This window comes from Gracilinanus agilis, chromosome 1 (genome assembly GCF_016433145.1).
Source record: "Gracilinanus agilis isolate LMUSP501 chromosome 1, AgileGrace, whole genome shotgun sequence".
Classification (NCBI taxonomy): Eukaryota; Metazoa; Chordata; class Mammalia; order Didelphimorphia; family Didelphidae; genus Gracilinanus; species Gracilinanus agilis.
The window spans coordinates 636874051-636890556 of record NC_058130.1 but is presented as its reverse complement, the minus strand read 5'-3'; the positions used below and the strand labels follow the sequence as shown (position 1 = coordinate 636890556).

The following is a 16506-nucleotide window of genomic DNA, read 5'->3' as shown; positions in this document are numbered from 1 at the left end:
CTCACCTAGCATCAAGCAAGGTATGAACTCGCTAAGTAGTTTGTGAGCTCCTCCACCTAGTTCAAGCTTGTGTTGATTCAATCAAAAGGAAGACAAAGGAGAGCTAATCTTGTCCTCACAATCTAGTGAGGTACTAAGTAGGGGTTCTTAAGTTATTGTCAAAGTTTTAACTCCAACTAGGCAAAGAGAACAAAGGATTCTTTTTTCACAAGTGTGAACTCAAAGAGAACCAAGAATTCCCTTTCACAAATACGGGTATGCTTTGGGGAAAGAATTGAGGTTTTAGAAATGTTGAGTTTGCCATGTCTATGAGACATCTGGTTCAAACTTTCTAAGACACAGCTGGTAATGTGGATCTGAAGCTCAGGAGAGGGACTATGAATTTAATATAAATTCTATCCCTTATTTCTTTTGAAAACCCATTTTGGTCAGTGTCAGCCCCATTCTGGGCACAAATTCATACAATGGGAGAATGCCAGAAGCATCCAGCAGCCTGAAAAAAGCTAGCCTCTAGTCCCAAGTGACTCCTGGCATCTGGACGACTGGCCTCTGATCTGGACTAAGGTCAAGACTATCCAGAGACCCAGAAGGAGTAATGTCAATGGATTTCATAAAATAAGGGATTGAGGATGTGGGAAGCTCTTTTTGGGGGGCTTTGGGCTCTTTGCTCACTTGGGCTGAAAATTCTTGCTGGTGTGGCCACTTTTGGCTGTCAAACTCAGGTGATCTTATAATTTTCTCTTTAATTTTTACGAATAAACTAATTAGAAGTTAACATTACAGTCTCCAGATAATTTTAATTATAACAGGATGAAGGCTGCACATATAACTCTGGCAGTCATCAGGATAGAGATGATAATTCATTTAAGTCCATAAAAGCTAAAAAGATCATCAAGTTAAATAATGTAAAGAAAAGAGAAAGGACCCAAGTTATAAAGAAATGCCCAAGCATTTGTTGACAGGCACTGCTGTCAATTATATTTATCAACACATAAAGATATTCTAATAACTGTTTTATTAGGTGCTTGGAGCGTAGGCTCATGGTATCTAAAAATGACCACTAAATAAGCATTTGTATAACATGTAATACTCTAGTTATAGCAGCAAATTCATAATACAGTTGGAATTTACAGCTTCAAAAGGGAAAAATATAGGTTTCAAAGATAAACTTGTAAATAGTTTTGAAGAAGGAGGTCTATATGTCAAAGATAGAAAAGGGTGGGTTAGTTTATGAATAGTTAACAAACAAAGCAGTTTCTCAGGAATTTAAAACTAGCCTTATAATTAATGCTTAGCATAAAGCTAAGCCAGAAATTCTTTCATCTCTAACCTTTTAATCATCTAGGTTAAATTATTGGAAGCCTCTGCTAAATTTCATACCTTTTTCTTTTTAAACCCTTACCTTCTTAGTATCAATACTAAGTATTGGTTCCAAGGCAAAAGAGTGGCAAGAGCTAGACAATGGGGATTAAGTGACTTCACACAGCTAAGAAGTCTCTGAGGCCAAATTTGAACCCAGGACCTCCCATTTCAAGTCCTGGCTCTTAATTCACTGAGCCACCTAGCTGTCTTTTTTTTTTTTTTAAACCCTTAACTTCTGTGTATTAGCTCCTTGGTGGAAGAGTGGTAAGGGTGGGCAATGGGGGTCAAGTGACTTGCCCAGGGTCACCACAGCTGGGAAGTGTCTGAGGCCACATTTGAAACTCAGGTCTTCTTACTTCCAAATTCAACACTATCTACTATGCCTCTGAACCAGCAAGGAGACTGAGGAATATCCAGGCAGGAAGAATCAACAGAGAGAAATGTCACAAAAACCCAAAGAGAAAAATATGTAGGAAGAGAAGATGATAATAGTGTTGAATGTTGCAAAAAAGGTCAAGAAAGATAAGGATTAATTAAAAAGCCATGAGATTTGGCAATTAAAAGATCAATGATAATTTTAGAGGGGGGATTTGAATGGTACGGTTGGAAACCAGATTGCAAAAACGTTGAGAAGAGGGGAAATGAAAACGAAGTATAGACAATTTTTTTCCTAATAGCTCAGGAATTTAAAACTTAGCCTGGTAATGCTAGAAAATGAAGAAAAATACAGGCAAATAATTTGTGTTATAACTAAATAATAGCTGGTATGTTGAAATCCAAGCTGTTATGACTATAATTAAGCTGATAATATATTGATAATAGGTTTGATGGGCAATTGGTAATGCCAAGCTGTTACAGGCAAATCAAAGCTATTATTGATCAGCTAAAGCTATTATAAATAAGCTAAAGTTGTCAGGGCTTAAACTAATTTTTATAGACAGTGGATGGAAGGCCAGAAGCAGTTGAAAAAATAACCCTTATTTATTTTGTTCTATGGGAAGAGGTAGGGAGAGGAAATAGAAGAATAGAAACTAGAATTTAGGAATAGGATAGGAAATCTCTTAACCTTATACTAAAATTTCTAAATAAAATCCCCCCCAAACTGACTGCTTTCTTTGCAGCTTCTTCTTGTCTACAAAGTAGACCTCCTAAACTATTCTCACTAATCTAAGATTGTAATTCTATCTTGCTAACCAATGCTAAAGGAAGAACCTTAAAGTAATCTAACACCAAAAGCTGTCTGAAGCCAACTATCAGATTTAACTGTCAGAATCTCTTGACAGCAAGACACTACTGACACAGGCCTACTCCCAAGTCAGAGAGACTAGACAAGAGACCCCTCTGAGAGCTCCTTCTCACTTAAGGAGAAAAGCTCTCAGTCCAACACACTTTTCCTCAGCTTCGTATGGGTATCTCGACTCTGAAAGTAACTGTCTCAAATTGACTAACAGATCTGAGAGAAATGATCCAGCAACCTGCTCCCAAAGAAGTCAGAGAGACCGCCCTAGAATTCACAGAATTCTCTCTTTTATAGATAGGCCTCCTAAAGAGCTGTTATTTGTCTGCTCTGTTTCTTAAAGGAGACAGTGCGATATTAATAAAACTTCTGCTCTTAATGAGACAGAATGAACATTTAATAAATTCCTTATAACACTTGCAAAGAGCACTGGGCATGAAGTCAAAAAGACAAAAGAGTTCAAATCCAGCCTCAGACATTAGCACATTTTGTGTGGGAAGAACAGTAAAACATGGAAAGGAGTAAAGTATAAGTGGAAAAGTAGGAAGGACCTTTAAAAGATTTGATTATTGGGAGCAGCTGTGTGGCTCAGTGGATGAGAGCCAGGCCCAGAGATAGGAGGTCCTAGGTTCAAATTTGGCCTCAGACACTTCCTAGCTATGTGACCCTGGGCAAGCCACTTAACCCCCATTGCCTACCCTTTACCATTCTTCTGCCTTGGAACCAATACACAGTATTGATTCTAAGATGGAAGGTAAGGGTTTAAAATATATATATTTGATTAATGAATTATAGGACTGGTTTTACCAGTCCTTTCACTGTTTCCCAAATATACTTATATCAATTTTTGTTGATAAGCATTATAGCCTACTAAGTTGATTTAAGCTATTTGCTTATGTAACTTTATGTAACTTATGTAACTTATGTAACTTTAAATAATTCCAAAAATCTGTGGTCCGCTAAAGCTGAGGTTTCAAATTTGCAAGGATGGGCAAAACTCCTGAGTGCTACCTGAACCAGATTAAAATGTAATTGGGGCAGCATGGTAACACAGCGAATAGAGTGCCAAGCCTGGAGTCAGGAGGACCTGGGTTCAACTGTGGCCTCAGACACTTCCTAACTATGTGACCCTAAGCAAGTCACTTAACCCCAACTGCCCAGCCCTTACTGTTCTTCTTCCTTAGACTCAACAGAAGGTAAAGTATTTTTTATGTAATTGGGAAACATTTAAAAAATAAAAATACTGACCAGATTATGTCAATATGTGGTTTTCTAAGTCAATATATAAACAACAGGAATTCTGTTCTATTTGAGTTTGATAACATTGGTCCAAAGGATACTTCTCTCTCTGCCTTGTGGCTATGTATGTTTCCTTAAGATCAGCCAATTCATTCTCCCAGTCTAATTTGATACCCAAGTGTTTGCTGTTGCCTGCAGAAAATTGGAATTAAAGATTTCCAAAGGAAAATCACATAACCAAGAATTATGTCAAAAATCAAATAGGTTCAGCCTTAGAAGAAGCCCCCTGTTATTACTAAAATTCTCTGGGGACTATATGCTAATTTATAATTATTTAATGAATAGTGCTAAATATTGAAATTTTGCAATTGCAAAAATAGTGCTAAATAGTGCAGAATATAAATATTTAGTGAATAGATAGTGCAAAGCAAGCCCTTCATGGGCTTGGCCATGTCACCTAGCTAACTCTAGCTCAATGCTCATCTCTAATCGCCATTCACCAGGAAAGAGAGCCCTCAGCTTCCTATATCCATAACTTATCATAAAGTGAGTCCCGACACCCAAAAGTTCACATTAATGGAACCAATATTTATTTATAATTGTATCTACTGGCCAGGACGGTTTCCTAGTAAAAGCTGCACTGGACTGAAATTACAATGCAGTTTTTATAGGGTGCAAGATACAAAGCAAACAATGTTCATTAGTGAGACATAACCTTGATGAAGCAAGCAAACCTTGTCTAGAAGCCATATTCGTCATTAGCGTGGGGTCCAGGACATTCCATTGTATATCTTATTCTGGACTGGCTGCTTGTGAGTAAGGGAGTCATTTTCTCATGGATCCTGACTGTGTTGTTTTGGTTCTGAGCTGACTGACCTTCACAGAAAACCTCTTTTCTGATTTCTACTTTCCCCAGGAAAAAAACAGGTTTTCTGGTCGATGACTTAGTTTACCTCATTTCATCATCACCACCACCACCACCATTTTGCATGGGACGAAAGGCCAGTGTCTTTCTGGATGCCAGATGGTATTCCTCCAGAACATGCATGCGGCCCCCTCCACTATCCAGATACCCCGTGGGCCCTTATTTATACAATCAGAGGGTGAGGATTGAACAGAAGCCCAGTTCACTAGAAAAATACCCCAAGAATGGTCCTAGGGTACCAAGAAAAGAGGTGCAAACGGGAGTTCAATTCTCACACCTCTACTCTTGTCTAGTCGAAAGACCTGTTTCTATGGTCAATGTTGACTAATTTTTGTTTGTTCAAAACTGATGACCATGATCAATGTAGGGAACTCCTGGCATGGAAATTCCATCTATTGATACAATAACTGTAACATGATGGAAAACATTGACACATTCACAAAGAAAGTCAATAAATCTAATATATGATGTTTTCAAGGATGCTGAAAGACTTTACAACCCAAAATACCTTTTATAGGAGTCTCTTCTGTCAGAAGATTCACTTATTTTGATTAAAGCATTGCCTCTATTAAAAATGGAAGTATTATCTTAACCTCTTCCTCAATCTAAACCCTAGTTAAGAGATGGCAAAATTCAACACGGGGTCATAAGTGACATTCTCTGTCAGTTATCAAAGTACCAGCACCTCCTTAGAATCAGTACCTTGTCTTCAGTTCCAGGTATTTTCACCTTGTGAAATTCCTCTATCATTAAATTTCACTGATCAATGAATTCCAATTTAAGCCCCACAGGGACTCCCCAAGTCCCTAAATCTGGTTGGCTCCCTGGGTTGGAAGACCCAAATTATATGACCACCTACTCTTTCCTGTCTACTCATTGCCTCCATGTTTCCAGACCACAGAATGCTTTTTCTAAAGTCTTATTAATATATTTGTTATTAGTATATTATTACTATTATATACTCTATTAATGCCAATTGCACTACTATATTTATTATTATATTTGTTATTAGTATATTATTACTATTATATACTCTACTAATGCCAATTACAATACCATTTATCATATACAATATGCAATACAATATTACCAATACAATATCATACTAATACCAAATGCAACCTATTCCCATCCTAGAAAGCTTGCAATCTTCCTAAATTGATCTATATTGAATTCCTAAATTGATCTATATAAAAGTGTCCCTAGACCTACTCTGGTCATTTTTATTCCTCATATTCCTTTTTCTTGAGAGAAAAGTGTCTACTCTTCAGAAACAGGAAAGGCAAATTTGAGATTTGTACCAGAAGATTCTCTGGATTATCCATCCAGTCTTCTGGTTTCACAGTCATCACAAGCCAATGGGAAGCCTCTTAACATCATGGAACCCCCTAGCTATAATCCTATGACCGCATCCTAATTTCCCCTATTTAAAATGCTATTCTCCTCACAATCTGTCTCATGTAAATTAGTAGTCAGAGTACATACTACCTCCCATTATTTTCTAATTTACATGAATGTTATACTATTTTTTTCCAGTTTGTTGTTTCCAGAAAGTGGGAAACATAAATATGTAAATTAAAACCTTTCCTATCTCTCCAATCATCAGAATTCAAACCTACATAAGTTACTATATTAATGTTATCCATAAGGATTAGTTCTTGAGGATCCTGGGGATAGCATGAGGTCACTGGGCATATGGTAGAGGGAGAGGACAAATACCCAAAGCATATTTTCTCCTTAACAATTCTGTATAGGGTTATCCCTATAGATGGAATAATAGACACCTGCAGAATAAATATAAACCAGATATACAAATGGTATTAAATATTTAACTGTATACAAGTTTGGCTCCATAGGAATTTTCTACATCAGTTGCCCAAAAGAACTGGGTTCAAATTCTACTTCTGCTATTTTCTTAGGTAAATGCTTTATGTCTCCCTTTCCTCATCCGTAAAATGAAAGTTGCATCCCTTCCAGTTCTAAATCTAATATCCTATCAATTGATGTTGACGGGTTGAGGTTGAAAAAATGAACTAGGAAGGGGCAGCTCCGTAGCACTGTGGTTACAGAGACAGACCTGGAGTCGGAGGACCTCCGTTCAAATGTGTTCTCAGACCCTTTCTTGCTGTGTGACCCAGAGAGATCACATTTGTACCCGATTTCCTCCGTCTCCAAATCCAGCGCTTGTTTCACTATTCTACGAAGAACTGCAATGGAATCCAGGATGCTCCGAACCTCCCAGCCATAATAGACATAATCAGAGCTCCTACAATACCTAGCACCAAGGATAACCATACTGCTCAGACCAAATTAAGTGAGCAATATACGGTGCTTTGTGATGTTTAAAGCACTGTTTAAAGTTATTGTTCTCTTTGGTATTCACAACTTTGAGTGATGGGCCATAGGGAAGGGACGGGTGAGATGGGTGTAACTCTCCTCCTCTGACTCCAAGGCTAAGAAATACCTGAGCTTCCGTTCATTAGGTCAGTCTCAGACCTCGGGCATTATTAACTCTGCTCTGTGCTAGCGCAGGAGTAGAGGGCAGCGGAGGAAAGCGAGGCCGGCTAGCGCATGCCCAGTCTCTCCAAACAACTTTGCCTAACCTTTTAGAAGTGCGATTGCTTCATATCCCGGTAGATTAAACATCCCTTGCGGAACAATCAATCTATACAGAATGACATACTAGGCAAGAAAGGGAAAATTTCCTTCTGAATACGGGAAAATATAAGCAACAGACCACACCGGCCAAAACGCCTCGCTTTACACAACTGCCCTCTCTTCAGAGCTGGAGCCGATGCGCGAGGAAGTGGGCGTGTGTATAAACCGATCAGTCGTATTTGCCTACGTGATCCAAACGAGACTACAATTCCCAAAATTCCGTGCGAGATTCTCTCCTCGTGCACGTGCCTTAACCAGGACCGCTATCTTTCAAGACTTGCAAAAATCTAAAGGTTACTTCAGTGATCGGGAGTTGTACCGGGGGAAGAACTACTTGGTTTTTCGGTGAAGGAATTTTTTTTAATTGCCATGGCTTCCTCAATGAAAAAAGTACTCAGCACAGAAAAGGCACCACAAGCCATCGGCCCCTACAGGTAAAAGTAATAATGCATTCGCTAATAATAACACTCTAGCTTACGAATAATAATTAATGCAGTAGCTTGCGACATGTCACCGGTTAGGTCTCCGTGTGAGCCTGTGATTATGCGGATGAAGTGAGAAGTCCCTGAGAATCTAAAATCAGTTTACTCTTTGATTTAAGTAACTTCCAGCACCAAATCCAAGTAGCATGATTGGTTCTACAAAGGAAGCTAGGAACTGCTGTCTAAATGGGGACAAGAAAACATTTACATTATTTAAATTGTTTCTTGCCTTTAGCTTTTTTGTGTCCCGAGTATGTTTTCAGGGGTAAGGGGTAAAGCCTTGCAATTGCTCTCTCTTGCCTCCTTTAATATATATATATGTATATATATTATGCATAATTATATATTACACATAATAAAATATAAATAATAACAATATTATATATATTTGTTTTTATATCACCTTCATTTCCCAATATATTTTCCCCCTCCCCACTGCTCAGAGAGCCATTAAAAAACAAACAAAAAAACCAGGTCATTTGTTTTGAGAGCATGGCAACAAATTATGCCCCCCCCCCACACACCTTTTTAAAAATTCTTACTTTCTTTTTTAGTAACAACTGTAAGGCAGAGATTCTTTTCTCTTTTTTTGAAACACTTACCTTCTACTTTGGAACCTTTGGTTTTTTAATTGTTAGAAACTTGGATCCACATATAATAAACTGCCTTTGGTTCCAAGGTAGAAGACAGATAAAGGCTAGGAAATGGGAGTTAAGTGACTTGCCCAGGGTCACACAACTAGGAAGTGCCTGAGTTTAGATTTGAACCCAGGACATCATGTCTCTAGGCTTGGCTCTCAAACCACTGAGCTACCCAGCTGCCCCTGAGATAGAGACTCTTAAGACAGAAGGGCAAAGGCTATGTAAATACATCCAGGGCCTCCCAATTCATTGTCTGGCACACTATCCATTGTGCCACTTAGTTTCCCTAACATGTTACTTTCAAATAAAGTCTGGTTGAACTAACCAGGAAGAAAAAGGAAGCTTCTGAAATTGAAACTCCTCTTCCTTTTTATCACCTATAGCACAATGCCTTGCACATGATAGGTGCTTAATAAATACTGATTAGGTTGGATTGGGTATCATCTTCCCCGTTTTGCGCAGATTATTTTTTTCTGTATTAGAATAGTTTTAAATTCTTAGGAAAATAATTGGCAATGAAGTGAAGGCATTTATTATAGGTGGATCCAAATTTCTAAGGATTAAAGAAAAATACAAATATGAGAAAAGTATTTAGAGTATAATAACCAAAACAAGTAGGAATTCCTTGTATTAATAGTCACAGTATTTAACTTAAGACTGTCACTAGCTGGGGTTGCTGGGTGGCACATTTGGATAGAGAGCCAGGCCTAGAGACCTGGGTTCAAATTTGATCTCAGACACTTCCTAGCTGTGTGGCTCTGGGAAAGTCACTTAACTCCCTGTTACCTAGCCTTTATCAATTTTTAGCCTAACAACAGATTGATTCTAAGACAGAAAGCAAGGGTTTAAAAAAAAAAACAACTTTAAAAGATCATCTATAGAGCTGACCTTGGGAGAAAAGAAAGTGTGACTATAACTTAGAGGCAGAGTCTAGGCGGTCTTGGAGTCAGAAGAGAAACCCTGACACTGACATTTACTAGCTGAATAACTGGGGACAAATCCTTTAACTGTTTGGAATTTAAATGTGTAGAGTGATAAATCATCATCATTATCATTATTTCCATGAATTTTTTTAGTGTTATTGTTCTTTCCATTTATATTGTTGGAATTTATATCAGAGTATAGAGTTTATATTCTTGGACTCAATTCATTGTACCACAGGTTTTTAAAAAATATTTTGTAGATGCCACTTTTATGCCTTGGTATTGCTCTGTCTTGCCTCCTGTTTTAAAAAAAAGTATATATATATATGTGTGTGTGTGTGTATATATATATATATATAAATATCTTTGTTTTTACATCACCTTCATTTCCCAATATATTTTCCTCCCCCCCCCCACTGCCCACATAGCCATTAAAAAAAGCAGCTTATTAAAACTAAGAAAAAGAAATAAAGCTAATTACCATATCAGTCATGCTGGGCCAATACATTCAGTGTTCTTCATTTGTAGCCCCATCTCTCACCTATGGAAAAGCAGGAAAGGAAGTACCTTCTCATATAATCTTTGTAACCAAGCTTATAATTACATAGTATTTAGTCTCTATTTCTTTGTTTGGTTTCTGCTGTTTTTTCTCTTTATTTTATTGGAATCACTGTATATATTACTTTCCCTGATCTTCTTACTTCAGGGGACATCTGCTTTGCCCACTTCCTTCTTTCTAGTCATAGTCAAGAATGCAAATTCTGCTGAATCTGTGAGCTCATCAATGTGGAAGTTATTTCCAATAGCACAAATATAAGCCATTCATGTCATTTCATCAGTTCTCTAAAGTAAGGTCTACCCAATTTTCTTTAGACTTTTCTCCTGGCATCTCAAGGGTCTCAGTAGAGCCTTCTAGCTGCCCATCTGTCAGTCCACTCATTGCATCCAAGTCGTTGTTGGTAATATGCTGAATTTTAACTTGGTTCAGCTACACTCAGGGTGGTGAGCAGGGTTTGACACCTTTGCTTTAAGTGGTTAAGGTATGTAAAATGGAATAATCCTTGAATTACCACTCATTTCTAGTTATTAGAAATAACAAGAAAACTGAGGAAAGCACAGGACTTGTTAGAAAACAAATCTTAGTTGATATATTAACCTGAGTGTCACTCAACATTGCAAAGGTTAGGGGTCAAGGCTGGTTGGGACAAATATGTTAGCATTTTCCTGTTGCAAACACATTTTCTGTGTACTCAGCACTTCTGTCCAAAAATTATTGCCAGAATGGACATTGAACTGAGCTGTTGGCTTTCCAAGCCATTTACCTCATCCCACTGCCAGGGAGAATTTCACCCAGTCTCTTTCCAAACTGTCTGCACTGGGGAAGAAGCTGCAGGAGGCATCCACCACTCATTCATCCATGTTTAATCATCTGGCTAGTTGGGGGCTGGCTGTATACTCTGGGAAACAGCCCCAGCACTGCTAATAAACTTGATAGAAGGGTGATCTAAAACATCTTTGCATTGTTGTTTTTTATTTTGGCATCATGCTGATGAGATTCAAACCATAAAGAATCTAAATTTAATAGAACTTTCATACCTAATAATTAAATGTAGCTAGGTGGTATAGTGGATCGAGTACTGGACCTGGAGTCAGGAAAAACCTGAGTTCAAATCTGGCCTCAGACACTTACTAGCTTGTGACCCTAGGTAAGTCACTAACTCTGCCTCAGATTCCTCATTGGTAAAATGAGCTGGAGAAGAAAATGGCAAACAATTACAGTATCTTTGTCCAGAAAACCCCAAATGGGGTCATGAAGAGTTGGATGTGACCAAATAACAATGAAACATAGGGACAGCTTTTTAATAATTAACCAGTTGACACTGTGTTAGAAATGCTAGGGGACTGAGGCTTTCTATACCCCTATTATTCTAACTACCAAGACTTTGGGGGTCAGGTAGGTAGCTCAGCAGATTGAGAGCCAGATCTAGAGATGGGAGATCCTAGGTGCAAATTTAGCCTCAGATACTCCCTATCTGTGTGACCCTGGGCAAGTCACTTAACTTTCATTGCCTAGCCCTTACTATTCTTCTGCTTTAGAACCAATACATACTATTGTTTCTAAGACTGAAGGTAAGGGTTTAAAAAAATAAATAAGTAGTAGGATTTGTTTATGAAGAGAAATGCTAAAAACTTTTAAAATATTTCAACAAATATTCATGAAGCACCTACTGTGGATCCACTCTTGTGACAAAGAATAAAAAAAGAACTAGAAAAAGTTTAGCATAACCAACATATCAACTGAGTTTAACAATGTTTTACATCTGTAGTGTCAAACTCAAATAGAAGCAGATATCCCTGAGAGCCACAAATTGTCTTAGAAAACCTCAAATCACCATTGTCTAGGTTGTATTATATTTTTATTTATTTTGTTAAACATTTCCTAATTGCATTTTAATCTTTCTGGGGCAGCAGAAGGACCAAATGTGACACCTATGCTCTTACAACTCATAATCCCCCTACCCCCTTTCTATACAGAAAGATGGAGGGAGCTGCATTTTCTTTCTTTACTGGACCAGACTTGTCATTTTAATTCTACAGCTTTCTATATTGTTTTTAATCATTTAAAAAAGTATATAACTAATGTGCATCCTTGAATAAAGATGGAATTTCTCTTTGCCCATATTCTTAGCACTGACACATTATCTCCCGAATTTCTCCAAATTTTAGCCAAGGTTTATTGATCGACCGGACCCTGTATGTCTCTGGACAGGTTGGTAGGGATCCTACGAGTGGAAAGCTTGTATCAGGAGGCCTGGCAGAAGAATTTAAGCAGGTAAAATATCATTCCCTCTGCCCAGTTGGAAACCCTTCTCTGCATACTTAACATGAAGTGTGCCACCTTGAGTAGCTGCAAGTCGGATAATTGTGACCAGCTGGTAGAATTAAGCATAACAGGTTAGGACAGTTTCCCTTCTAGATTTATCTTGAGATCCCAAAACAATCTTCCTCTACTTAGTTATATACTTCTTAGTAGGGACTGACAGAGCCTAGGAACCATACAAAATTTAAAGGATGAACTTGCATGGGTGTGTGGAATAGTAGATTGAAAGCTAGCTGTTCTGAGAGTCAGGAAAACAGGTTCAAGGTCTCTGGGGCTACTCTATGCTGGCAATGGGACCTTGGGCAAAATACTGTGCAAACCCCATAACACCAAACATTAGAGCAAAGATGGATTCAGAACTCATGTGGAAATCTGTTATTACATGTAATTGGCACACAGATTTCAGATTTGAACTCATAAAGATGAGTCTTCCTGACTCCAGGCCTGATGCTCTTTTCTGTTTCACCACGTGTGTGTGTGTGTGTGTGTGTATATATATATATATATATGTTGCCCATCCTGTATATATTTTTCTTTTCAAATGTTCTATCCCCCAGTGGAATGTAAAGCTCTTAGAAGTCAAAGACAGTTGTTGCTTTTGTCTCTAGCTCATGCATTTGTTGTTCGTCCATTTTGGTCTTGTCCTACTCATCATGACCCCATTTGAGATTTTTTTAATACATAGTCATCTCTTAATAAGGCCTTGTGGAATTGAATTGAATTTTGAATAATGGTTGACTTTTACAAAGCATTCCATATACATTTTCTCACTGGATCCTCACAACAATCTCATGAGCTAAATCCTACAGATATTATTATTCCCATTTTATAGATGAGTAAATGGAGACCCAAAGAAGGAACATGATCACAGATTTAGAGCTCTAAGGAAATTTAGAGAGCACCAAGCCCAAGCCTGCTCATTTTACAAATTAGGAAACTGAGACCCAGAGAGATTAATTTTCTTGCCTGGGGTCACCCAACCAAGTGAGCATCTGAGGCAGGATTTTAACCCAGGTCTTCCTGAGTCCAAATCCAGCACTCTCACTTGCCCAAGTTCACACAGCAAGTCAGCACCAGGAAGGCTTAGAACCCAGATTCTTACTAAGCCCTGGGCAGCACCTTTTCCACATTACCCTTCCTCTACATAGAGGACGCAGTTAGATGGCTCCATGGATAGAGCTTGTCTTCAAATATTTGAAAATGCATGGAAAAGGGATTAGACTTTTCTTCTTGAAAGAACAGCTATTGCTTCAATCTCTTCAGTCTATATAACTTAACAATTTGAAGTATTTATATTGAAATGGAAACAAAATTGGCCAATGCCTCTAGCTTTGTGCTTTGTATCAATAGGCTCTTGTAAATGTGGGAGAAATTCTCAAAGCTGGAGGCTGTGACTTCAGTAATGGTGAGTGATTTGATTTCAAGAGCTTTATTATAAACTGAAATTAGTCTGAAAATAAAAAAGGATTTTAAGCGGGAAAATATCATTAGTCCTCAGATTGTTTAATGTATGATGAATCTCCCTAGACTAGAACTCTTCCCTTGAGTTCCAGTCTAATTAGAATGTGCCTATGTATCTTTAGTGGTAAAGACTACTGTTCTACTGGCCAACATAAACGACTTCAATCTTTTTAATGATGTCTACAAGCAATGTAAGTTTTTATTTTTCATCTACATCTACTTGTTCTCATCTACTTTCCCAAGAAATGAACCACAGCATTGGAGAACCCCTAATCCTCAAACTTTTTCTGGAAATCTTGGTGATCCTCCTATTTAAATTTGTCTGAGCCTCACTAATAAAAAAATATAACTAATTTTAAAATGATTAATTCTGTGATATAAATCATTTGCCTGTGTGTTTTTCATTTCTAGATTTCTCTTTATACCCCTGACTCCAGGCCCATGGGCTTAACGAAATAATTCTAAATAGAAGCAAAATCATGAGAATGTAAGTTGATCAAAAGACTTGAAATCACTGTCAGAATAACACTAATTTAGAGGATAATTGGGTGAATTCTCATTAGAGTTGTAAAGCATTGTGTGTCAAAAAATAATCAGATAAAACCTGAAAATTTCTATTAGATATATTGCTCTAACCTCCAAACAGGACTATATCCACATTCCTTGCTGTCTGCTACTTTACTTATTCGATGTGAAATATTTAATCATGTCTTATCAGAGTTCTTTTCATGTGGAATTATTTTACTTGTAGTTTTCAAAGGTTGTTTTCCAGCCAGATCTGCTTACCAAGTTGCTGCTTTGCCTCTCGTAAGTAACAGCTCTTACTTCTTCCACCAAAACTGTTTTCTGGATTGCTTTTAATTCAATAAGGTGCTGGATTGGGAGAGGGATACATGCATATGATTTCCTTGATACTGTGAGTTTTTTAAATCCAGTTGCCCAAACTGTAGTTAGGGTCAGCCTTATAAAATTTATTCTCACACATTGTCACACATGAAGACTCCAAACTTTGACATACTGTGAGAGTAGAGAGAGAGGCAGCAAAGCCCACACAAATTAAAGATAACCAGCATGACCACAGGTAGAGCAGCTAGTGGAGCAGTGGATAGAACAATGGGCTTAGAATTAGGAAGATTCATCTTCATGGGTTTAAATCTGGACTTAAGGCACTTACTAGCTGTGACATCCTAGAGAAGTCACTTAATTCTGTTTGCCTCAGTTTCCTCATCTGTAAAATGAGCAGGAGAAGGAAATAGCAAACCACTCTGTATCTTTGCCAAGAAAACCTAAATGAGGTCGTGAAGAATCAGACACCACTAAAATGACTAACAGCAAAAAGTGTGATCACCCTTTCTCTTCACTGGATTAGGAATCAGACTAGTTCTGGTTCTGCCCCCATCTCCATAGAAAGCCTTAAACAAAGTTATTTCACCTCTCTGGGCCCCATTTCTTCATTTAAATAAGGAGGAGGAGATGAAGCCAAATCGGAAATCCTCCACAAGGCTGGTACCCGGTGCCACCAATTTCGTATGTAACCCCAGAAAATGAGATGTGTGCTCTACTCTAGAGCCATCCGACGTAATGCAGCAGGTAACATACAGTGAGGTATATATATTATATATATATATATATATTATATATATATATATATATTTAATAAAAAACTGACAAAGCCGGTTATTAAACATTCACACTCTCTCTAAATCTGGCTTGCTCCTCTAACTCGTTCTTAACACAGGCAGATCCAGGTCCCAGAGAGAGACACTACCACTTCCCAGTTCCCTTCAAGTTAGGATCCAAGGGGAAACCTTTGGTGGGAACTCTTCCCCTCTGGAGCACTCCAGCTCCCAAGTCCCCATTCAGTGTGTCCTCTGCTGCCATAGTAATACTTTTAAGTCTCAAATGTAACTATGTATTTAATAATATAAAAGAAATAACCTTATGGATATTAATACATCAAAACAAATGCACAAGTAATAAAATACATCCCAGTATACATATAAGCCTAGATCACAGTCTCCCACCAATGCCCTCAGTAATTATTTATGGGAACCTAACCTGGAAACACATGAGGAAGGAATATTATGTGTTTAAGGTAACTTGTAACTCTAGACTGCAAGCTTTCAAAGGTTCTTGTCCATTCTGCAACATCTACACCACCCACCAAGAAGCTTCTCTACTTGCTACTTGATTGCTTTTTTTTTTTTTAACTGTACTAAGTATCAGTTCCAAGGCTGAAGAGTGATAAGGGGTAGGCACTGGGGGTTAAGTGACTTGCCCAGGGTCACACAGCCAGGAAGTGTCTGAAGCCAGATTTGACCCCAGGACCTCCTATCTCCAGGCCTGACTCTATCCACCGAACACCCAGCTGCCTTGATAGTTGATCTTCATCAGCTGGGCAAATACTCTTCTCTACACAGATAGAGCCTTTGCCAGCTCTTTCAGTGAACTATCACCCTTCTAGTCTTCTCCATGTTTTTCTTCCTCTCTTACTGCTGTCTTAAGTGATTCCTCTTATCCTTCCTAACAGATTAAATGAGAACATTTTGACTCACTTTTCACTTAAAAAGTCACAAACTGGGCAGCTAGGTAACTCAGTGGATAGAGAGCCAGACCTGGAGACAGGAGGAAATGGGGTCAAATCTGGCCTCAGACACTTCCTGGCTGTGTGACCCTGGGCAAGTCACTTAACCTCCA

General features: G+C 38.2%; 1 protein-coding gene across 1 annotated transcript in view; it reads left to right on the top strand.

The window, feature by feature from the left end:
* Positions 1-7709: 7709 nt before the first annotated feature.
* The window catches only part of LOC123240888 (2-iminobutanoate/2-iminopropanoate deaminase-like), a 13029-nt gene continuing 4232 nt past the window's right edge, over positions 7710-16506 (top strand). Inside the window, exons 1-5 of the mRNA XM_044668604.1 lie at positions 7710-7855; positions 12195-12300; positions 13699-13753; positions 13932-14000; positions 14561-14616. Of these exons, the coding sequence (XP_044524539.1) occupies positions 7791-7855; positions 12195-12300; positions 13699-13753; positions 13932-14000; positions 14561-14616 (351 nt within the window). The 5' untranslated portion in view covers positions 7710-7790. The remainder of the gene's footprint in view (positions 7856-12194; positions 12301-13698; positions 13754-13931; positions 14001-14560; positions 14617-16506) is intronic.